Consider the following 22,921-nt stretch of genomic DNA (forward strand, 5'->3'; position numbering starts at 1 on the left):
TGCCTTCTCTAAGCCTCAGTTTCCAGCCATCAGTGGTCCCAACCTCATAGGGTCATCATGAAGGGTGGCTGAGAGGACACTGTGTGTTAAGTGTCTAGCACGAGGTGGGCCCCAGGCCCTGAGAGCTGCTGTCCTTCATAGCGGCTCTCCTCACTCTGTCCCTGCTGACCTCCCACAGGTGCTGGTCGGGGGCAGGTATGTCACCGTCCTCCTGGACCCCCACTCCTATGACGCGGTGGTGTGGGAACCTCACAGCAAGCTGGACTTCCACACCTATGCGGTCTTCCTCATGGAGAGGATTTTCGATGTGCAACTCCCACATTACAGCCCCAGTGATGAAAAGGCCAAGATGAAACCGTGAGTGGCTGGAGATGGGGCCTATGGGAGGCCGGGGAGGGGCTGATGGGCTTCTGCCTGGGTAGCCCAGGCGCCGTGCGGCCCGAGTTCCTCTCTGCAACAGGCATCCAGTAATGGCATTTTGTTCAGAGAAGACAGACAAACAAAACAAATAATAGCCCAAGAGAATTAGGCAGAAGGAAGGCTGCTTTCATCTTTATTCCTTTTCGGAGGCGGGACTGATTTCAGTAGGAGGAGACCGGGGTTTGGGTCGGCCAGACCTGGATTCAGATCCCAGCTCGATCACTTCCTAACTGTGTGACTTTGAGCAAGTCCCTTGCCCTCTCTGAGCCTCTGTTTCCTCATTGTAAAAGGAAGGGAAGTGGATGAGGTGATTATTATTTTTGAGTCCATATTCTGTGATCTCATTAGCTTTCCCAGCGATGCTGGAGGGTAGGTCACTCACAGCCCCCACTTTTTGGACGAGGACACTGAGACCCAGAGAGGAGCAGTGACTTGCCCTAGGTCACACAGCAAGAAAGTGGTGCCAGTCCTAAAACACAGGAATCATTCTGTCAACAAGAGGCTATGTGAGCACATTTATTCTGCATTCATTATGTCTGCAAATATCTGAGGACCTACTGTACGCCAGTCACCGTCTAGATGTGGGGCGGGGCTGCACCACGATGCCGACCTGCCTACCATATGCTGGTATTCGCTAGGAATGCTTGACTCTCTGTGCCGTTGCCTCAAGAGATAGGTACTTTCATCCCTATCTTACAGTTGAGGAAACAGACTCAGGGAAGTAAAGTGACTTACCCACAGTCCACCATTAGCAGATGGCACCCCCGAGATTTGAACTCAGGTTTGCAGACTCCACAGCCTAGTCCCCTCCAGCTGACGTACTGAGGAAAGAAGTCTCTGGGTCTGCTAGAGTTCACGCAGTCTGATGGTGATTCGTAGTGGTCTGTCTCCAGGAAGGATAGCCTCCTGGGGTTAGGAAAAGCATCTAGAATGGGTTTTGCAGGACTGCTAACGCTGAAGAAAGCCAGAGTGTGACATGAACCTCAGTGAGAGGCGATTCCCAGTCTGACCTTGGCTTTGTGGGGTGGCTGCTAAGAATATTTTTGAGCCCAAGTGTCCTCAGTCCTGGCATTCTAGGGGGACCATCAGGTCCCATTGACAGTAAGAATCCCCAGTTCACTGCATTCTGCCCCCCTACCCAGGGAGGCCTCCACTTTCCTCCAGTGTCTGCGCTAAGAGATCCTAGGAATTTCCTCCACTGTCTGCCCTGAGTGTTCCTGGGAATTCCCCATCAGCCAGCATGTGGTCTTCTGGGCATAGCTCCCACGTCTGTTAAGGGCTACTGTCTCCATCGAAGACTAGTGCTTAGTGTGGGGTCTGGGTCACCGGTGGGTCAAGGTCAATCACTAGGCCAGCTCCCATTTATCCAGCACTTACCATGTGCAAGGCACGGCAGTAAGCCCTTTCACACGTTATCTCACCTGTGTCATGTCTCTCGTGTCTCCAACAATGTTTCAACTTGAACATCCAAAAGCTTATATTTCCTGGGAGTTTGTGGAGCCCTTCGGGAGGCTTTCCCCTCTTGAGTTAATCTAGAACCCAGTGGCTTTCTCCATCTACAGGGGTCCACCCTGATTCCGAACAGCAGGTGGGGACAGAGAGCAGGTGGGGTCAGCACAATGGGCCTGTTTCGGTGCTGCCTCGAGGTGTCTCTGTGAAATGTTCTTTCTGCCATGTTAAGTGGACACTGGGCTTGGCGGGGGGGTGTGGAGGATGCGGGGTGGGGGGTGACCTTTTCTGGTCTAGATGCCTGCGCATGCTCCAAAGCGGCCTTCACCTCAAACACAAGATCCTACCTTCGGTTGGCTTCTAATCACAGGCTCAGCCTTGGCTCGGTGTTGGCTCTGTACTGTGGAGGCTCAGTACAGAGGGGCTTCTGCTTTAGCTGCACACCCTGCAAGGCTCCTAGGCACACGTGGTGAGACCATGTCACCAGCTCAGGCGACCTGATTCCTTGTGTCGCCTTCACTCAGGGTCATGTCTTAGCAGTCCTTGGCCAGGGGGATGCTTTACCCAAACAGGTGTCACTAACTTCAGATCTCAAGGAGAAAGAGTTCCCTGGCTAGTTCTCTCTCCTCCAGAAGTGTGCGGGTTCCTCATCTGAGCTTGTGTGTCCTGAGGAGGGACAGACTGTCATGGTCGGGAGTTCAGACTCTGGGGTCGGGTAAACCAGGGTTTCAATCCCAGCTTCATCGCTTACTGGCTGTGTGACCTCGGGAAGGTTGCGTTCTTCTCTGTCCCTGAGTTTCTCTGTCTGTAAAATGGGTGGCATGGTAGTACCTGGGATCCCTAGAGTTGTCAAAAGATGAAATGAGATCATGACACTTGGCACAATAAAAAGCAACTGCCACTGTCTTTGTTATCGACAATGATCGTAGTAATAATAATAATAATAATAATAAATTTATGCCAATTGTCCACAGGCCCCCATTGCCAATGAGGAACCAGAGCCCTGGGACCCTAAGGTTTGAGGATGGGGGGCACCTGTGTGCACGTTCTCCTTCAGAGGCTGTACCCTTACTCTGTTCCCTGCCTTAGGACCCTCCTTCACAGAGACCTCCAGGCACTCACGGACGCCATGTATAGCAACCTCCGCACCATCCTGCTGGGTGACACCTCAGAAGCGGCCAGTGGCTGGCACGAGATGGGTCTCCTCGATTTCTCCTACAGCTGCCTGCTCAGGTGAGCCAGGGTGGCTCCCCATCTCGGGAATGGAGCCCAGCTGCCCAGACCTGGGTCAGCCACTGATAGTGGCCACAGGAGCCATGAAGACTTTATGGGTGAGGAAGCAGTTTGGGACACGCAAAGCAAAGACTATAAGATGACCTGTTGTATCTGGGATCCCAGGAGTTTACCTGGCTCAGGCTATGAGTTGAAAAGGAGGCTCACCCAGGTCAGGGAGAGGGACCTTGCCAACGGTCCGGAGAGGGAATAGCAGATCAAGGTTTTAGAGACCGTCTTGTCCCGTGGCTTCCAAACCTTGGACTTCACAGACCAGGAAAACAGTATTTTGGAGACCAACCCAGGACTTGAATTTTTTTTTTACCAGATCTTGTAAACTCAGATCACACACCACACTAACCAACGTCCCTTCCTTCGGCAGTGGCAGACACGATTCCAAGCTCCAGGCATACAGCAGGGGGGAAACAACACCCGAAACTCATACAGCTGACAGGAGCTGGAGAGACAGATCACAAACCAGTAAATAAAGACGGATGCGTCCAAGAGGGGAAACATGGCAGCAGAGAGCAGCAGATGGGGCGAGAGTGCCTAGGGGGCTCTTTCGACCAGACTGGAAAGGAGGCCTTTTCCGAGCGTCTGGCCTGAGTTGGGGGCTGGCTACAAGTGCTACCTCCCACCCCCCACCCACCTCTGCTGAGATTGTAGGCAAAGGAGTCAGCAGGTGCAGAGTGGTGGAGGTAGGAGGATGCTTGGCCAGAGGGCCAGTGCAGCTGAGCCCAGCGACCGAGGCGATGCAGTTGAGAAGAGGTCAGAGCACTTGGCTTTGGGAAACCGGGTCTCACTGAGCTTCAAGGCGGGGAAGGGCTTGGGAATTTATTCTAAGTAAGATGAGTGACACTGGGTGTTTGGGCAGGGGCGTGACATGATTGGGCTTGGGTTTTAAAGCTCTCTTTGGCTGCGGACGGAGACCAAGCTTGGTTGGGCGGGGTGGGGGTGGTGGTTGTGGCTGTAGAGGCGGAAGGTTCATGTTAGGAGGCTGTTGATGTTGGCTAGGTGAGAGAACAGGAGTCTGGACCTGGAGGTGACCAGGAAATGGCGACAAGTGGTAGTTCTGGGGGACAGACGGACTTGGTAGGACCTGCTGAGGATTTGATGGGAGGGGGGTCGGGGAGCATGGGCACAGGCAACAGGAAAGAGCTGGAAGGATAGTCCATGGATTTCTGGTAGTACCAGTAACTGACCAGCATTTCAGAAACCAAAGACCATTTCAACTACTGCCAAAAAATTAGAGACACGATTTCAGAATAAGGGACAGGCCCTCGCTGACACATCTGAGCACACAGGTACGTTTATGACACCTACGTATGTGCTCACATGTAGGCTCAATGTGTGTTAACACTTTTCACCCTCGCAACAGCTCCACGAGGCTGGAACTTTACAAACCCCATTCGACAGATGAAGAAACTAAGGCCCGGAGAGCCTAAGACATTTGCCCAGAGTCCCATCGTTTGGGGTCCTGGTGGGGCTGGCTATAGAGCCTGCACTTTTTTAAATAAAGATTTTATTTATTGATTGATTTAAGAAAGAGAGAGAGCAAGCGGGGGGAAGGTTGAAGGGAGAGAAAGAATCTCCAGCAGACTCCACGCTCTGCACGGAGCCTGATGCGGGGCTCGATCCCACGACCCTGAGATCATCATGAGCTGAAATCAAGAGCCAGTCTCCCAGCCGACAGAGCCCCCCAGGCAGCCCGGCAGGGTCCCCACTCTCACGCACACCCTTGCTGTATAAGTGGTCCGCGCCTTTCTCCTGTCACCCTGGAGTGGTGCGAGCACCGTCAAGGGCTGTAATTCGTCCGGGTGTTGCTGGTGCAGTCCACCTTGTCATTGTGGGATTGGGGGGAGTGGGGCTGAGGCGCAGAGAGGAGAGCTAAAACCACACAGCAGGTTCACAGCAGGGCGTCTCCCACAGCTCCTGGCTCCTGTCACCCTATGTCCTTGGTTGAGAAAAGGCAGGGAGGCTGTGCCCTTGGGGGACGTGGGCGCAGTGTGGGGGCAGCCGAGTCTGTTTACACCCATGGTAACACCCTGTGCATGTGGAGGTGGGGAGTGGAGGGAATCACATGTAGACAGATCCCTGTCTTCAGGATCTGAGGCCTGGCCTGGAGCTTCTGTTTCTTGGCCTGGTGGACTTGGCCTTCTGGGTGCCATCTGCAGCCCCTGAGATAGGAAGTGAACGACTGAGTTGGATGACAGGAGGTGCAGGCTCGTGTGGCCCCAAACCATGAGCTGCCACCACTTAGGCCTTCCAACCCGTCCTATGGCTCTCCTGTCTCTGTCAGTCCTGTCCAAAGTTCTCACCCTGGCTCGATCTTCCTGTGTGATCAGCCGCAGCCCAGCACACGTCCTGCCCCAAGGGCTTTGCACTCTCTGTTCCCTTGCCCAAGAATGCTGTTCCCTACACGTCCGCATGGCTCTCACCTCACTTCATTCATGTGTCAAGTGATATCTCCTCGCAGAGGCCACTCCCTGATACCCAGTTCATAGGATGGCCCCCACTCCTCACCCAGCTCCCTGCCGGCTTTTTCTTCCTGACTTCTAGCACCACCTACAGGTCGTGTGTGTTTACGCACCACGATTTATTCTGTCGGCTGCCTTGTCCTGGTCCCTTTGCTGTGCAGGTGCCACAGGAGGGACCCTCCCTTCCACAGTGGGAAACCTCATGGCCTTCTTAGGTTTTACTGGGATTATTTTTGATAGAAATATATATATATATACACACACACACACACAGGAAAATGGTTCTCTGTTTTAAGGAAAACACTGGTGCAAACAGAACCAGAGACCACAGGGCTGGCTGACCCAGCTCCAGGATAATAAGGGCAGCAGCTGTGACTCCATGGCTGCCCAGGGTTACCAGGCAGGACTGCAGGTTTTGGAGGGGGTCCTCTTCCAACATGAGATAAGAGAGGGCATCCAGATTTTGTGAGGTTTTCCCAATCTTTCAGTTTGTTTGTAGGAAAACTCTATTCACCAAACCAAACATGTCAGTGGGCTGAATCCAGTTTGCGAGTTGCACCATTACAACTCTGCTGGAAGGAAACTGGGGGCACTGGTCTGGAGAACAGGGTCCCGGGGCCTCATGTGACTGGAGGGGCCCTGGGACGAGTAGGATGCAGAGGTACGAGCCTGGGAGGATCCGCTCTTCCAAAGGAAGCGTTGCTGTCTTAGAGCAGTGGGATGGGTCGGTCGTGAGCTTTCCATCTCTGTGGGGTATGGAAGCCAGGCAGGATGAGGGAGATGGATGAAGGGGAAAGGTGGCACAGGAATAGCCTGGGTGACTGAGCTCAGAATCAGGATGACCCTACAGTTTCTCCCTAGATCATGTTCTTAGGATCAAATTCTAACCCATCCAACTACCCACCCTCCCTCTCTCCCAACCATCCAGCCAGCCAGCCACCCACCCGTCTATTCACACAGCCTCCGACCCATCCGTCTATCCCTCCTTTGAATATTGTTAGAAGATCTGCTCGGAGCCCTCACTGCACAGATGAGGGACAGAGGAGTTCTAGACCGGCCTCTCTGGCACCCACCCATTCCTGCTTCCACCCTCGGGAAGTCCCTCTCCTGGGAGATCAGGGATGAGCAGCAGCTAATGGGGGGACAGGTCAGGGCATCTCTGCAGAAGGCCAGTCTCTCCCACCGCATGGAAAAAGTGAAAACCTGTGGCTTTTCTCCCAGGACGGAAGCCAGTGGGCCTGGGCTTTTGGAACATTTACAAGTGGCTGGTGGAGAAAACATTTTCTTTAAGAGCATTCCTGTGGTCAGCGTGTGTGCTCATACTCTCTCCTGGGTCTCATCCTCTGTCCACACCCCGCCAGGCCCTGTCCTTCCTGTTCAGACCCCCAGCACCCTTCAGGTCCAGCCCAGACTTCTCCCCGTGGCCACCCAGCCCCCTGCCCTGCCCTGCATCACCGGCCCTGCCACCCCCCTGGTGCTCCCGTGCTGTCCCCCACATCCCAGCTCCAGTGCCTGGGCCAGTGACACCTAGCAGCTCTCTGACTAGACCATGCTTGCCCCCTCAGTTCTGAACCTTGGCCCAGGTTGTGCTTTTGGCCCGCACCCCTTCGTCTACCCTTCTCCCTACTCAGCTCAGACCCTGCCTCCTCCAGGAAGCCTGCCCTGACTTCATCTGTAGGGTCAATAGCCTCTTTTCCTGATCGGTGCCTCCATCTTGCCCTGCTGCCCCCTCAGTCCCTCCGTTCCAGCCTCACCAGCCTCCTCGCTGCTCTTCAACCCTGCATCTGCTTCCTGGCTCGGGGTGTTGCCCTGAACCCCCCTCTCTGCTCTTCATACTCTGAGCCCCCGCTTCACTCTTCACTGCCCCCCCCACCCCACATTCCAGCCAGTTTCGTTTGTCCTCATCTCTGAGCACCGGCAGGTAGGACTTGTTCACGTACTCTATTGCCGGCTGTCTGTGTTCCGCATGGGGGGTCACCCCCTGAGGGCTGGAGTGCTCTGTTTTCTCCATTGCTAACTTCCTGGTATAGAAGAGTCCGGCGTAAAGCAGGAAAAGCAGGTGCTCGTTAGCTACATGCATGAAAAAACGCAAGCCGCTGCGGGAAGCTTTCGCCAGTGTGCCCAAGGAGGACCCCCTCACCCACTGTTTGCTGCCCACAGAGCCGGCTACCTGACTCTGTACGGAGTCGAAGCTCTGCCGCGTACCCATGAGAGCCAGGCCCAGGACCGCGCCCACTCAGCTGATGTCTTCCACACCTTCCGCCAGCTCGATCTCCTGCTCCCCAAACTGGCACGTGGCTCCCTTTCAGTGGGTAAGCACTGCGGGAGCCGTGGTGGGGCAGACTGAGGGACTCAGGGAGCCCACGCTCCAGGTGAAGCATCACAGACAACCTAAGAGGAAGGACATTCTCTCACCCAGGGAAGCAGTGAGATCCCTGTCACTGGGCATATGCAAGAGCACAGTGGTGGGGGGCAGGGTGCAGGCCAGAGCTGGGGTTCCTGGCAGATACAGCACGCCTGCGGTAGGGCCTGAACACCTATTTGTGTGTTATTTTTATTCTATTTGTAAAGGTTTCTGTTACTTTTTTTTACTGAGATACAATTTTCTTTTTTTTTTTTTCTTAAAGGTTTTATTTATTTATTTGACAGAGAGATCACAAGTAGGCAGAGAGGCAGGCAGAGAGAGGGAGAAGCAGGCTTCCCGCTGAGCAGAGAGGCCGACTCGGGGATTGATCCCAGGACCCTGAAACCATGACCTGAGCCGAAAGCAGAGGCTTAACCCACTGAGCCACCCAGGTGCCCCTGAGATACAATTTTCATAGACGAGAGCACACAGGTCCTAAATGCACAGCTGAGAGGTAAATCTAAATGCTTCATGGCCTTTCCCAGTCAATATCCACCCCACAGAGGAAGCCACTGGATGGGTTCCTTTCACCTCGGATTAGTTTTACCTTTCTTGAGCTTCCCATAAATAGAATCAGGCCGTGTGTGCCCCTCTGTGTCTGGCTTCTGTCACTCAACTTCTTGTCTGTCAACTTCGGCCAGATTGCCTTGTGGGTCAGTAGTCTGTTTTCATGGTAGCGTAGCGTTTTGTTAGGGTGATGTACCATGATTTGTCCATTCCCTGGTTGATGGATGTGGGGTTGTTCCCAGTTTGGGGCTGTTGTGACTTAGGCTGTTCTTGTCTGTGTCTCTCGTGGCCTTCATTTCTCTTAGTTATCAACCCTCTGCTCTTAACAACGTTGATCTTGCACACCGAAGGAATTGTTCAACCATTTAGCATGTTCATGAAATGCTACATCTCAAGTGTTTCCACTTGGGTTTGTGAAAACCCACCCCATTTATTTTTGTGGCTCCCAAGGGGACTCAATGTTGGTAAAGAGGTTCCGGCAGGATTCAGTACCTGGGGCCATGGGAATCACTGGGCTGCACTGTCTTCTGGCCACTGGGTCTCCAACTACCTAGTGAGAAGAATCCCCTGGCGCCCTTGTTAATGGTATAAGTCCCCAAGCCCCATCCCGCTCTCCAGGGAGGCCAGGAAACTGCATGTATGACAAGTGGCACAGGAGGTTAGAGAAATAATGTGTGTCCTGGACTCAGATACTTGCAGCAAAACCTGGATTCAGATCCCTGCTGTTGGGTTTCTGCACTGATGACTTTGGGCAAGGTACTTCTTTTTGCCCCAGGTCCTTTCTCCAGAGGGGCCGTTGAAGGGAGTGACTGAGACAGGCTCTCAGCTCAGGTGGCTTGAGATGATTTACTGGATCCTATATATAGTCCCTGTTCCTCAGCGATCTCATCTGTAAAATGGGAAAAACAACAGGATCTTCCGACAGGCTGACTTTAGGAATAGCTGAGGTAATAAGAAAAAAGCACTTTTCTGTTGAGGACTTTCTATAAGCCAGATACTAGGTTAAATGTGGTCTTATTCAGTGCTTTCAACAGCTTATGACCCCATTTCCTTTATGTATTTTTTAAAAATCAAAATTAATATTAGATTGTTTAAATTAAGAAAGAAAAATTCTTGGGGCACCTGGGTGGCTCGGTCAGTTCAGAATCTGATTGCAGCTCAGGTCCTGGGATAGAGCCCTATGTCGGGTTACTTACTCCGCAGGGAGTCTGCTTCTCCCTCCCTGCCCACCCCGCTCATGCTCTTTTTCAAATAAATAAATAAAATCTTTAAAAAAAGAAAGAAAGAAATATTATTGGGGTTAACAATTCAAAGATGTCGACAGTAAGAGTAACAATACTCTTCCAAGCCTAGCTTCTTGTGGAAACCAGTGTTAACGTGCTGGTATATACCCCTTCACACTGTTTTATAGGAATACTGCATTTTACGATGAGACAAATATACATATCTAGAGTTCTACCGTGTATTTTAGAAAAGGATTATATCTGTGGTCTGCAATTTAATTTTTTTAACCTAATACTGTAGCTGTAAATTCTTCCCTGTCAACACAAACATCTTCTAGTGGTGTTAGCCAATGCAATTAGATTAGAGAAATCAATTACTGGTATAAGAATGGGTAGAGAAGAGGTCAACTGTCCCTGTTTGCAGAAGATGTCACGTTATGCTGGGAAAACCCCAGGAAATCCATGATAAAAATAAATCAAAAAAGACTCTAACAAAGTAGAAGGATATAAAGTCACATGCGGAAGAATTGAGACATCTTTGCAGCTCTTGTGTGCCAGCATTTAGACAGCCATCCCCCTCCAGTGGATATTTATCATTGTTTCCTTGTATGTGTGTGTGTGGCTATTACAGTATTTCATTGTACTTGTATCTTCTCTACCATCCGGTGAGTTTATTCCTCTCTGACAGTTTCCTGGAAGTGGGTTTGCCACGTCAAAGGGCAGACACATTAAAATTCTTCTTAGCTGCTGCCACATCATGTCCAAAACCATGGAGCAATTCATACTCCTGCCTGAAGGGAGGGAGTCTGGTCATTCCCCACCAGATGTTATCAGTCTTTCTATTTGTTTGCCAATCTGATGGGCAGAGACGGGTAACTTGTTTTAATTTGCATTTCCCCACAACCTTGTCAACAAGCAGTTATCAGCCTTTAAAACCTTGCCAATCTGTTGGACAAAAAAAAGGGCATCTGGCTTTATGGACATTTCCCCAACCACGGTGATGAAACAGCCGTTTGCTTCTCCGCTCTGAGTTACCTCTTCGCATCCTTTTAGAGACAGCTCCTTGTGTCATTGAATCCTGCCATCAAGGCTAGAAGGTTGGCATTATTATACTCATTTTGCAAGTAGGGAAACCGAGGCTCAGAGAGGTGAAGTCATTTGTCAGGGACACACAGCTGGGAGATGGCAAAACCAGCAAAATGAAAAGTTGGTCTGATTGCAAAATCCTGTGTGTAAAGCACCTGACAAGGCACCCGAAACATCCCAGCCCCCACTGCTTCTCCAGGAAGGAATGGTTTCTCTCCATTGCCCATTCCTCCATACAAAGGATCCCAGGGACCCTGGGTGGTTCAGGGAGCAGCCCTGCTCTCAGTATAGGAATGCTGCATTTCCCAATATGGGCAGCAGGTGGCAGTGTTGGGGAAGGTTTCTCATCTTGGGGTTGGAGGCTGGAGAACGCTGCCCCCAGATCTTGGGCTTGCGAAGAGTGCGGCCTCTTTGGAACAGTGATTTGGCAGAATCTATCAAAACAGAAAGGCCCATTCCTTTGAGCCTGAACTTCCACTATTACACTACTTCCACTACAGCAAGTCTTGCACATGCCTAGAAACATACAAAGATATTCCTTGCCCCGTTGCTCATAATAGCAAATGTTGCAAACAGCCTAAAGTTTCCCCGGTAGGAACTGATGAAATAAATTATGCATTCACATGAAGGAGAACTGCACCAGGAAAGCAGAACGGGATATGCTGTGATAGAATGAAATCTCTTACGGAAAAGGGGTAGAAAAAGGTGGGTATATTGTGAGGTGTTGTTTTTTTTTTTTTTTTTTTTTGAGGCTGTAAAGGTAATTTTATTGTAAAGCAGAAACAGTGTTTTTACGATCTTCCAAATTATTGTGAGTTTTTTTATTTGTTTGTTTCCTGTTTTGTTGAGCTCTGATTGACATACAACATTGTACAAGTTTAAGGCCTACAGCATCATCACTTGACTTACTTATATTGTGAAATGAGCACCAAAATAAGTTTAGTTAACATCCCTGTTTGTTTGTTTTTTTTTAAGATTTTATTTATTTATTTGACAGAGATCACAAGTAGGCAGAGAGGCAGGCAGAGAGAGAGGAGGAAGCAGGCTCCCCGCCAAGCAGAGAGCCCAATGCAGGGCTCGATCCCAGGACCCTGGGATCATGACCTGAGCTGAAGGCAAAGACTTTAACACACTGAGCCACCCAGGCGCCCCAACATCCCTGTTTTTTAAGAATGTAGGAACACGTATAGATTTTTGCTTCTGAGGAGGCTGAGGTGGTATGAAAATGCCCACTGGAACTCTCAGAGAAGCTTGCTTGCTTTCTTTCTTTCTTTCTTTCTTTCTTTCTTTCTTTCTTTTTTCACCAGGTGCATGTATTATTCCCCCTCCACTATTAAAAATAAAACACATTTTAAAAGAAAATTGACCCTTCATGGGACCTTAGATCCCTGAGTCTGGTGCTTCTCATACAAGAGGGAATTGGGGGCAGTTAAACAGAGCCCCAAGCTAAATATTCTGGAACATTCAATTTACCGGATTATTTGGGAAGGGCCTGTTTTCTTTGAATATTGCTTTGAGGGGGGAAGGCATTCTTATTTTAAAGAATCACAGAGTCTAAAGCAAAAATCTAATATATCTCAAAGGGAAAACACAAGACTTTAAAGATACATCCCTCTCTGGACTGTGTCCCCAGGTTCCTGGGGAACAAATAGGCTTCTGAGGAAAAACTTGAGAGGTACTCTTGTCTGAGCCCCTCGTTTTACAGATGGGGAGACTGAGGTGCAGAGGTAGACAGGGCCTTGGCTAAGGCCACGCAGCCTGGGAGGTCTGGGATTTGAAACTAGTGCCATTTCTAGTTACACGGGCCTGGCCGTTCTGAATCACAGCACTGAGTCATTACACTGGGGCTGATGATACCTTAGAATAATGGCAAGAATGAAGCAAGCATGACCTACGAAGCCCCTACCAGTACCAAGTGTATTCTGTGTTTTTATATCCTCCTGATAATCCCATGAGCTAGGTTGCTTCCATTTTACAGATGGGAAAACTGAGCCTCAGAGATCCAAATTATTTGCACGAGATCATCTTTCTAGGAAGGAACAGTGCTAGGATTTCTACCTGGGTCTCCCTGGCTGTGAACTCTGTGTTGTTTATTTCACAAGCTACTAGTTCCTAATTATAGAAACAATATGTGAATATATTTTCCATGGACTAATAATTTGCTAACGTTCATTAGTTCATTTAATAATATAGCTACTGTTTACTAGGCCTATGCCTGGCATCGCTCTCTGTGCTTTATAGGTTAATACATTCAATTCCTGCATAACCCTTTGCATGGGAACTCAAGCTATCCCTGTTTACTTGAGTTGAGAGGTGGGGTGGATTTTTGTTGTTTTTGAATTGTAAGAGTTCTTTATATATTTTGGATACTGTACCCTTATCAAATCCATGATCTGCAAATATTTTCCCTCCTTCTACTGATTGTCTTTTCATACTGCATTGCTTTCTAAAGTCATCCTTAAAAGCTGTGTTGACAGTGATATTCAAGGTTTGTAGTGTGCGTGTCAGACCTCAAAGAATGCCAGTCATTTCCAAATCTGTGTTACATTTCTCTGCTTTCTTTAGCTTTTTCATCAGATAATTCTTCTAAGCATCCGGATTGAGCATCAACTAGGGCCACTTCAACACTTCCTATACCTTCCATTCACCTGCTGAAACCCTCTGCGTGCCCGGGTCCCACCCCCCGAGGTTTTGGCAAGATTGTTCTGTGGTGGGACCTGGGCATCCAGAGATTTCAAAGCTCTGGGGTGATTCTCCAGGGCCCCCAAAGTTAAGAAACCCAGAGAGGTAATGTAGTTGGTGAACAGTTGGGCTCATTGCTTTAAATTGAGAAGTATATCACCTGAAAGGTGAGAAGTGTATCACTTGTAAGGTGTATCTCCTGAAAGGGTCTAGAGGTTCAAGAACAGCCTACAGGGCAGAGTATTTGAAAATGTAACTAAGATGCTTAAAATATGTGCATAGTTTAATATAAGTTGAGCTTACATTTTCCACCCTTTCAAATGCCCTGTAACATGCAGCCCAGTTTAGAACCATTGGGTAGATGGGTCTTCCTGAGACACTGCTTTGTGGTTCCAAACAGCCAGTGAGAAATTCCTAGTGCCTGGGAATCCTATAACAATCCAAAGCAACATCCGCTTTTCCAAAGGGCAATTTCGGAAGAACCCAGTATTTCATTTGCATCCACACATGTAAATACAGCATCGTCTTGTAGCGTTCACACAGCGTATGCGTAGTAAGCACCCGGCTTCACACCCTTGGCAGTCTGCCCTTGTGGACCCATCTGGATCTGTACATGGTTTCCACCACCACCACGGCCCTCCAGAGCGTGACCCACCTGTGTTTGTTTCATGGTCACCGCCGACTGGCGATCCGTAGGCCAAAGCTGACCTTCCGAGATGCTTTTGTGGCCCACGTCGTGATGCACAGCTCTTGCTCAGACAGTAACCTGAAAAAATGGGAAGATTCCATATGAACATCTGGAGTTTTATCATCTGAAAACTTAGCCTCCCTGGCCATGCTGGGCCAGGTTTCTCCATCAGGCCGGTGGGGCCGAGAAGAGGGACCCCGCCTCTCCGGTTCCCCATGGCCCCTTCTTGGCCCTCCTCTCTCATTTATCTATCTTCCCTGCCTTCCCTGGAGGTAGTTGAGTGTGAGACCCCAAACCCGTCTGTCCCCACCTGATGGCAGTTAGATTATTTCCCAGTGTCTCCTGAATGCCGCTGTGCTGAGTCTGCTCATAGGGTCCCCCCCATGAGCACAGGCTGGCGTTGCTCTGGGGTTGGAGCCTGGGAAGGGAGAATGCTGCCTGTGTTCCGTGTTCCTTCCCCTGTGGCGTAAAGAAGCACCGTTCACCTAAGGCATACTGATGGGGCGTTGACTGCGGGCCCGGTGCTAGAGACACAGAAACAAGTAGTACCGACCAAGCCCTTCACTCCTGTCCACCGGGGCCAGGGAGACAGAGAATAATAGCTCAGCATTTCAAGGCCTTCCCTGGCGCCTCTTTCCCCATCCCCGAGAAGTGACACCCAGCAGACCCTTGACCTCATGGGACATCAGGCTGGGTAGCCCTGGGCTGGGCTGGGGGGAGATCCGTAACCTCCAGCCTCTGTGCTCTGGCCCCATAGGGGACAAGGACCACGCGTGCCGAGTCAAAGGTCGCCTATGGAAGCTGCTGTCCCCAGCTAGGCTGGCCACACGGGCCCAGCGGAGCAACTGGCTGGAGAGTTACCTGCAGCACCTGGAGGAGACAGGCGCGTCCGAGGACATGCAGGCCCGGGCCATGGTGCTACAGCTCTGGGCCACGCAGGTGGGTGTGGGCGTGTGAGCAGGGCCCCGCAGGTGTGGCTGCGCCTGTGAGCACCTGTGTGTGCTGTCAGGCACACGTGTGTGTGTGTGTACGCGTGCGCATACGTATGTGTGTGCATTTGTGAACGTTTGTCCACATGAGTGTGGGCGTGGGTGTGTGAACACAGACCCAGCCGTCAGTTCCCTGACTTTCTAGACTGCCAGACTGTTAGCACCAACAGGATGGGTCATTCAGTGTTCAGTTTGGGTTTTAGTTGGTCAAACTGGGAGAAAAGCTGTGCGACTAGTTTAATAAACACTTACATACACTTCACCTTGATTTCCCCGTTTTGAACATTTTATCACATGTGTTCTCTCTCTCCCCCTCTCCCTCCTCCTCCTTCTCCCCCCACCCCCGTCCTACTGTGATTATTTTACTGAACCATTTGCGAATAAGTTGCAGACGTCATGGCTCTTTATCCCTCATTACTTGAGCACACGTTCCTGGGAGCAAGAATTTTTCCTTCCAGAACCCAGTACAATGATCACATTCAGGACAATTAACCCAGATTCAGGATCGTTAGTTAATAGACAGTCCCTCTTCCAGTTTTGCTAGTTGTCCCAGTAATGTCCTTTATGGCTCATCTTGGTCCGATGGCCAATGCAGGATCACATGGTACATTTAGTCATTCTGTCTTTTGAGTTTTTTTCAATATGGAACAGTTCCTGTGCCTTTCATTGTTTTTCATGACCTTGACATTTTTGGAGTATGCAGAACAGTCATTTTGAAGAATTATGTAAAATTCCTTTGAGTACTTCCCATAGGCCTCAAAGACCTGCTTCTGTTGCTTATGTTTTTGCTGGCTGTGGGGGTGGGGCAGACAGTCAAGGAAACACATATAGGGTGATTTTAGATGTGGATATGTGGGGTGTAAATGGAGTCATGAATAGAGATCCTGCGGTCTCCTGTAGCCAAGGGAGTGGGTGAGGACTCTCTGAATGAGGAGATGTCTGGCTGGTAAGAAAGAGCTAAAGTTGGGAGCTTGGGAGGGAGGTGGGAGTAGAGCCCTCCAGTGGGGGAAGCACAAGTGCAAAGGCCCTGAGGTTGTCTCATACCCAGTGTTTGAGCAACAGCAAGGAGTTGAGTGTAGCTGAAGCAGAACAGGAAGGGGTGGTTCTGGGAGTGAAGGAGGAGATCATGGAGGGCTTATGGGTCCCAGTAAGTAAGGACTTGGGATATTTCTCTGGGTGAGATTGGGAGTCCTGGGAGTGTTCTAAGCAGAGGAGGGACAGGATCTGAGAGCAAAGGCAGAAGCAGGGACACCAATAAGGAGACAGTGGTGGTAGGACTAGGTGGTGGCCGTGGAGGTGATGAGGATTCTGGAAACAGAGAAGACAGCGTCAATGGATGTGGTAAAGGACCAGATACTGGGGAGAGAGTGGGGATCAGGATCTCGAGGCCTGGTTCCTGCTCTCTCCTGGACCCCAGAGTCCCGTTCCTTCTCTTGGCCCCTCCTCACAGGGACAGCTGCACAGACTGACGTTTCCGGGTAATTCCCTTCCCATCGACTTGCAACTTATTTTTAGTTTTCTCTCAGAGCCATTAACTATCCTTGCAGGCAAAGGCTGGCAAGGGGCAAGGGCTGGGTTTAATCAGCAGTTGGGGCCCCATTAGTGCCTAATAACATATTGATGGGCAGAGACTTGGAGTTCCAAAGTGCCCCCAGCATCCCTTGCCGAATGACCTCTGTTAGCAGAACTGGACACTGGCTTGGGGGCTTGAGTGGCAGAAAGTCTGGGGAAGAGCCTTTGGCGGGGCCAGGAGAACTGAGCAGGACTTGGGGACAGGACATACTCTGACTCGGAGCCATTGGCAGCGTGCAGAATCCAGGCAGGTGGGAAGACACTTCGAGAGCCTGAGTCTTGACAAGAGGGCCAAGATGCTGAGTAGCCCAGTGGTTTCAGGCACAGGCTCTGTGAGCACCCTGCCTGGATTCGAATCCTGACTTTGCCACTCCCTGGCAAACCAGTCACTTAAGTTGTTGGTGCCTCAGTTTACTCAACTGTAAAACAAAAATGGCAGTCCCTTCCTCAAGGCTCTATGGTGAGGAGGAGAGGAAGGGATGATGCAAAGCCTGGAACTGTGCTTGGAGATAGCTAGAGCTCAGGAGACACATTCAACAGATACTTAGTGAGGGCCCACTGTGTGTCAGTGGGGAAATTCTAGAAGCTGGGGATAGAGCAGTGAGCAGTCCAGAGATCCCTGCTCTTATGGAGCTGATATTCTGGGGAGAGAACAACTGATAAACAAGTAGGCATATTAAAATACAGTCAAGTTCTGCAGAGAAAGGATAAAGCAGGAGAGGGACTAGCAGAGGGGAGTGAGGGAAGGCTGCTTTATATAGGGTGGGCAAGGAAGGCCTCACCAGGAAGATGACATCTGAGCAGAAACTCAAAGGGAGGGAGGTGAGGGAGCCATATAGATACATAGGATGAGGGTATCTGAGCTGGGGACACAGCAAGTGCAAAGGCCCTGAGGCGGGGATGAAGATGATGAGAGAGATAGCAGGTGCCAGACCATGCAGGGCCCTGCTTTGACTCTAAGAAAGGAATTCTTAGAGGGCTCGGAAGAGGAGCAACATGGCCTGCCATCTGCTTTAGGGAGATCATTCTGGCTACATTCCTAAGAATTGGCTGTAGTGGAGAAGGGGAAGCAGGGAGACTAGAGATAAGGCCACTGCAGTATCCAGGCAAGAGATGATGGTGCTGGACCAGGGTAGGCCCAGAGGATGAGTACATGCATTCTGGACTCCCTTCCGGGTAGAGCCAACAGGATTTGCTGTTGGACGGGACATTGAGAGGGGGCACCAACGAGGACGCCTCCAGGTTTGGGTCTGATTAACAGGAAGGATGAAGATGCTGTGAACAGATGAGCAAGATTGTGAAAGGGGCAAGTCTGGGGGTAGAAAATTCAGAAGGTTGATTTTGGGTGTGCTGAGCTCGAAACGGAGAACTGAGTGGGCGGTAGGGAGGTACACCTCGAGTAAAGAAGAATCTGGAGTTCAGGGTTAAGGTCCAGGAGGGAGATGTGCATTTGGGAGTTGGCAGTGTAGGGGTGACTGGAGACAGTGGGGGCTTGGGTGGATGGAGGAGGGACCAGGCCCTGGGCCTCTCCAGCTCTGGGGGTCAGGAAGATGTGGGGGAGCCCACACAGGAGGCTGAGGAGGAGAGGCAGGGGGCTGGAGGGGAGCCAGGAGGGAGGCCACCCAGAGGCCAGGTGCAGAAAGAGTTCCGCAAGATGGCAGAATGGTGTAACTATGATTCCTGGTGTCCGATCAGAGTGAAGTCAGGAGGAATAATAGAGGGGCCAGGGAAGCTTCCAGCATCCAGGGCCCTAAAGGGCCACACACTGGACTGAGATCCAAGGTCCAGGACTCTAAGGGAACGGGTGGGCAGAGAGAGGAGTTCATGAAGGTCTGCCCACCAGGCCCACGGCAGTCCGGGCTCCCCTCCCAGCTCTGAGACTTTGGGCAATGGGCAATCTTGTTGACCCTAAAAAAAATATTTTTTAATCATAAACAATGAAAAGAAAGATCGTCTATGATCTCCCAGCCTTCAGCTCTGCTTTCTTCTGCAGCGGCTCCAGCCCCAGATGGCCTTCCCCAGCTGTGGCAACAAAGGTCCCCGTGGCTCCTGGCTGTTGGGCAGCCCCTGTGGAGGAGGGCCTCTCCTTCCCTGGGATTCTTGCAGAAATCCCAACTGTGGTGCTCACTGGCCCAGCCGGGGTCACATGTCCCCTCTGAGGGCATCGCTCCCAGTGGCCCAGGCCAGGTCCCATGGCCACAGCTGAGGTCTAGGGAGGTGGGTCAGTCCCAGATGTGAAGTAGAGGTAGTTCTTTGAAGGAAAATGGGGCTGTTACCCACAGGCAAGGGGGGAATGCCAGGCAGGCAGGGCTGCAGGTGTCCCCACTCCGACTGACTGATGAGGTGGCCACAAAGTGGCACTCAGGAGTCTCCCGGAGCTGAGCTCTGCACACTTTGAGCGCCACCTGGAGGCCAGCTACCGCCATTCACAGAAAAAGTAGAGCCGAGGACAGGTGCTCCTGGGTGAATGGACTTTGGCTGCAGGGGTAAGGGACGAGGCCAGATGGACATGTCCTCTTGGGGAAACTGAGGCAAGGCCCTATGGGAGACTCAGCTTCCAGGATAGTGAATTCAAGATCTCTTGTAGCAGTGTGACCACACGCACACGTGCACATTCACATGTCTGTGCAGCGGGAGGAAGGCAGCCTTCGCCACCTCCCTAAGTTGCCACAGCTTCTTCCTGAAAGCAGAGATCACTGAGCAGCCTCCTGTTCCCCTCCTACTTCGTAATCAATCAGCAGGGGCCCCCATCAGACTGTCTGGGCGAGATAAAATGGCCTTTGCACTGAGTTAACCCAAGGCTGAATTATTTATCATCTCCCCTCCCCTGGCTATTTAAGTGGACAGCAAGTGACCTTGCCTGTGTCTGCTGGACCTGAGATCCCCCTTGCTCTCGAACAGGGTGGGGGAGGGTGAAGAAGGATGCCGGGAGGAGAAACCCCTTCTGAGCCCCTAGTCTGTGCCCTGCGTGTGAAAGTTGCTTGTATCCAGTCTCAGGCCCCTTGTGGACACCCCAGGAGTGAGCATGTTATCCCCTTTTTACCAAGAGAGAGGTTTTTTGTTTTGTTTTTAAGATTTATTTATTCATTTATTTTAGAGAGCTGGGAGGGGAGGGACAGAGGGAGAGCGAGAGAGAGGTTTGTTTTTTTTTTTTTTAAGATTTTATTTATTTATTTGACAGGGAGAGATCACAAGTAGGCAGAGAGGCAGGCAGAGAGAGAGGGAGAAGCAGGCTCCCCGCTGAGCAGAGAACCTAATGCAGGGCTTGATCCCAGGACCCTGCAATCCTGACCTGAGCTAAAGGCAAAGGCTTAACCCACTGAGCCACCCAGCGCCCCAGGAGACAGTCTTAAGCAGACTCCACACTGAGTGCAGAGCTCGACGTGGGGCTCGATCTAATGACCCTGGGGTCATGACCTGAGCCAAAATCAAGAGTTGGATGCTTAGCCAACTGCACCACCCAGGTGCCCCTCAAGGAGGTTCTGAGACCCAGAGAGGGAAGAGATTCATCCGGAATCATAGAAAGGGGGCAGTTGGGATTTGAACCCAGCTCTGTCTGTTCCAGCCCAGAGTTCTGCTAGCCCACCTCCTGGGCTGCTGTGGGACATAGACATTTATTTGACAGATGCCATTGAGCCCCTACTTTGTGCTGCGCCATGAGCAGAGGCTAGGGAGTGCATAGTTTTCCTTTCCATGGCAAAGGGTGAAAATGGTCCCTGCTTGAAGGGAGGACTAAGTGAGGAAACGTGGTACCTCCTTGTTAAGGAATTCACAGCTAAAGAAAAAAAGCAGAATTTGTGTCCCCATTGTTGATGCTCTGGCGCTCTTGTTTACTACCTTGTTCTGAATGTTTTCTTCTGTGATGAAGATCACCCAGTTTTTAAAATCCACATTTTTAATGTTACTTAATATGGTGTCATGAGCCTTCCTCCTGGTCATTGCAGATCACTATAAAAATACTTATTTTTGTTTTGCTTAAAAGTACTGTATCCAGGAGCACTGGGTGACTCAGGTAGTGAAGTGTCGTCTGGCTCTCGATTCTGGCTCAGGTCATGATCTCAGGATCGTGAGACTGAGCCCCATGGCGGGTTCCGTGCTCAGTGGGGAGTTTGCTTGAGATTCTCTCTGTCCCTCTGCCCCTCCCTCCTCTCTTTCTCTGAAAAAAAAAAAAATAATTTTTTTTGGTTTAAAAAAGTACTGCATCCATTAAAAAAAAAGTCAAACAGTTTAAAAAGACAGATGCGGGTGGAAATCAGTACCTGCCCCCCATCCTTCCCACTTCTGTCCCAGAGGCTCCTTGAAGAGCTGGTCTGTGCTTCTTCATATGATCCCTCATGAAACGTACCCACAAGTGGGAGCACAGGGAAGCCGCCTTCCCCATCACACTTCTGTGCGCCTTAGCTACGGTCCCGTCAGTACACACACCAATGCAAAGCCAGCTGCCTTTTAACGACATCCTGTATCACCATCGGGAGGACCGATCATCCTTTATCTCATCGATCTATTGATAGACATAGAGATTGCTTCCAATCTTTTGTTGTTACGTCAGCACTGTGATCAGTATCCTCGTGCAAATGTCCTTTTGTCTGCGTGCGATTATGCGTGTAATAGAGTCACCGGGGAAACATGGTGTGTAATGACTGTTAACGTTATCGAGATTGGACGGTGGACACACTCTTTCCGCCCCCAGCCGAGGTGAATTGCTGTTCCACCCATGCCTGGAGCTCGTTTCCGGGAACCCCACACACATCGTAGCCACATGCTAAATACCTGAATATTAAAACATTCAGCTAAGGCTGAAGTCTTGGAGCAAAAATTTTATCCATTTTCCTGATTATTAAACTATTGGGAATTTTTTTCAAGAAATTACGGGCTCTCATTGTCCCCCTTGATTATGGCTTCCTTGCTTCACACACAACACTCAGATATTTGAAAGTAGATGTCCGGATGTGACGTCACTTGGCTGTTGTGTACCAGCCAGCCACAAAAACCCAGTGGCATACACCGCTGAGCACTCACTTAGCTCCCGTGTCTGTGGGTCTGCTGGGAGTCAGCTGCTCTCCACTGGGCTCAGCTGGACCGCCGGCTCTGCCCCGTGAGTCCCGCGTCCTCCTTGCGGGACCAGCAAGCCAGCCGGGCAGGTGGAAACACACAAGGTCTCTCAAGACCTAGACTTCCTGCTGGTGCTCTGTCAATTCTGCTTCATTCTGTTGGCCAAAGCGAGTCACTGATTCACGGTGACTGGGAGGAAGTGCTAAGTCCCTGGCAAGGGGCATGGGTACAGGGAAGGGCAGAGTACTGTGGCTGAGGATGCCGTTATCCTCAGATGTTAACCACAGTCTTAGGGGATACGCCTGGTTCCTACTTCTGACACTGCTTCACCGATTCGCTATGAAGATTACCTGTGTGAGCTCAGATCAATGAGTTTGCTCAAGGTCAAGGATGCCAAGAATAGCCCTGAGGTCGACATTGGGCTACACCAAAGCCCCAGAGCATATTTGGGCCACGGCCTGAGCCGAAGATAAACATGAGTCATGCCTAGATGTTTGGCAGGCGTGGGAATCTCCGTGCCTTGGCCTGGGCTGTGTTTGTGGCACAGACCGGTCAGCTCTCGCCCCAGGCCTGCCTTCTTGGTGGTATAACAGGCTCCTTCTCATTGCAGGGGAATATGGGTCCTGCTGCCTTCTGGCTTCTGCTCTTCCTCCTCAAGAATCCCAAGGCCCTGGTGGCGGTTCATGGAGAGCTCGAGCAGCTCCTCTCCAGAGCAGAGCAGCCCATTTCACAGATGACTACCCTCCCCCAGAAGGTTTTGGACAGCATGCCTGTGCTTGGTGAGAGAAGCAGACCCTCCAAATTAGCCCCAAAGACTCGGTCATAGTGGGCACGCTAAGCCCTTCCCAGCATGGACTCCCACTGTCCGGAGTCCATTGTCGTCCTCTGACCTAGGGTCCCCCTAGACCTCCTATCTTCTTATATCTGGCATCTTTGTGCCCTTCTCTCAGCTGCTCAGGACTCATGGACTCAGTCAATCTGTGGTTGCTATTGGCAGAAAACCTCACTTAAACTGGCTGAAGCAGAGGAAGGACTTTTTTTGAGGGCGTTAACTAGAAAGTTCAGAAGATAGCTAGCTTCAGGCACAGGTGGACCCAGGC

The 22,921-nt window shown here is 50.8% G+C and overlaps 1 protein-coding gene across 2 annotated transcripts in view; it reads left to right on the forward strand.

Annotated features, from left to right (window-relative positions):
- Positions 1 to 22,921, forward strand: part of LOC111141584 (prostaglandin I2 synthase) — a 38,502-nt gene that overhangs the window by 10,376 nt on the left and 5,205 nt on the right. For both annotated transcript variants that reach the window (XM_022494250.1, XM_022494249.1), the window contains exons 3-7: positions 179 to 357; positions 2,959 to 3,102; positions 7,779 to 7,930; positions 14,966 to 15,147; positions 22,432 to 22,600. In XM_022494250.1, the coding sequence (XP_022349958.1) occupies positions 179 to 357; positions 2,959 to 3,102; positions 7,779 to 7,930; positions 14,966 to 15,147; positions 22,432 to 22,600 (826 nt within the window). The remainder of the gene's footprint in view (positions 1 to 178; positions 358 to 2,958; positions 3,103 to 7,778; positions 7,931 to 14,965; positions 15,148 to 22,431; positions 22,601 to 22,921) is intronic.

Source organism: Enhydra lutris, unplaced genomic scaffold (genome assembly GCF_002288905.1).
Source record: "Enhydra lutris kenyoni isolate GAN:26980312 unplaced genomic scaffold, ASM228890v2 scaffoldscaffold6, whole genome shotgun sequence".
Lineage (NCBI taxonomy): Eukaryota > Metazoa > Chordata > Mammalia > Carnivora > Mustelidae > Enhydra > Enhydra lutris.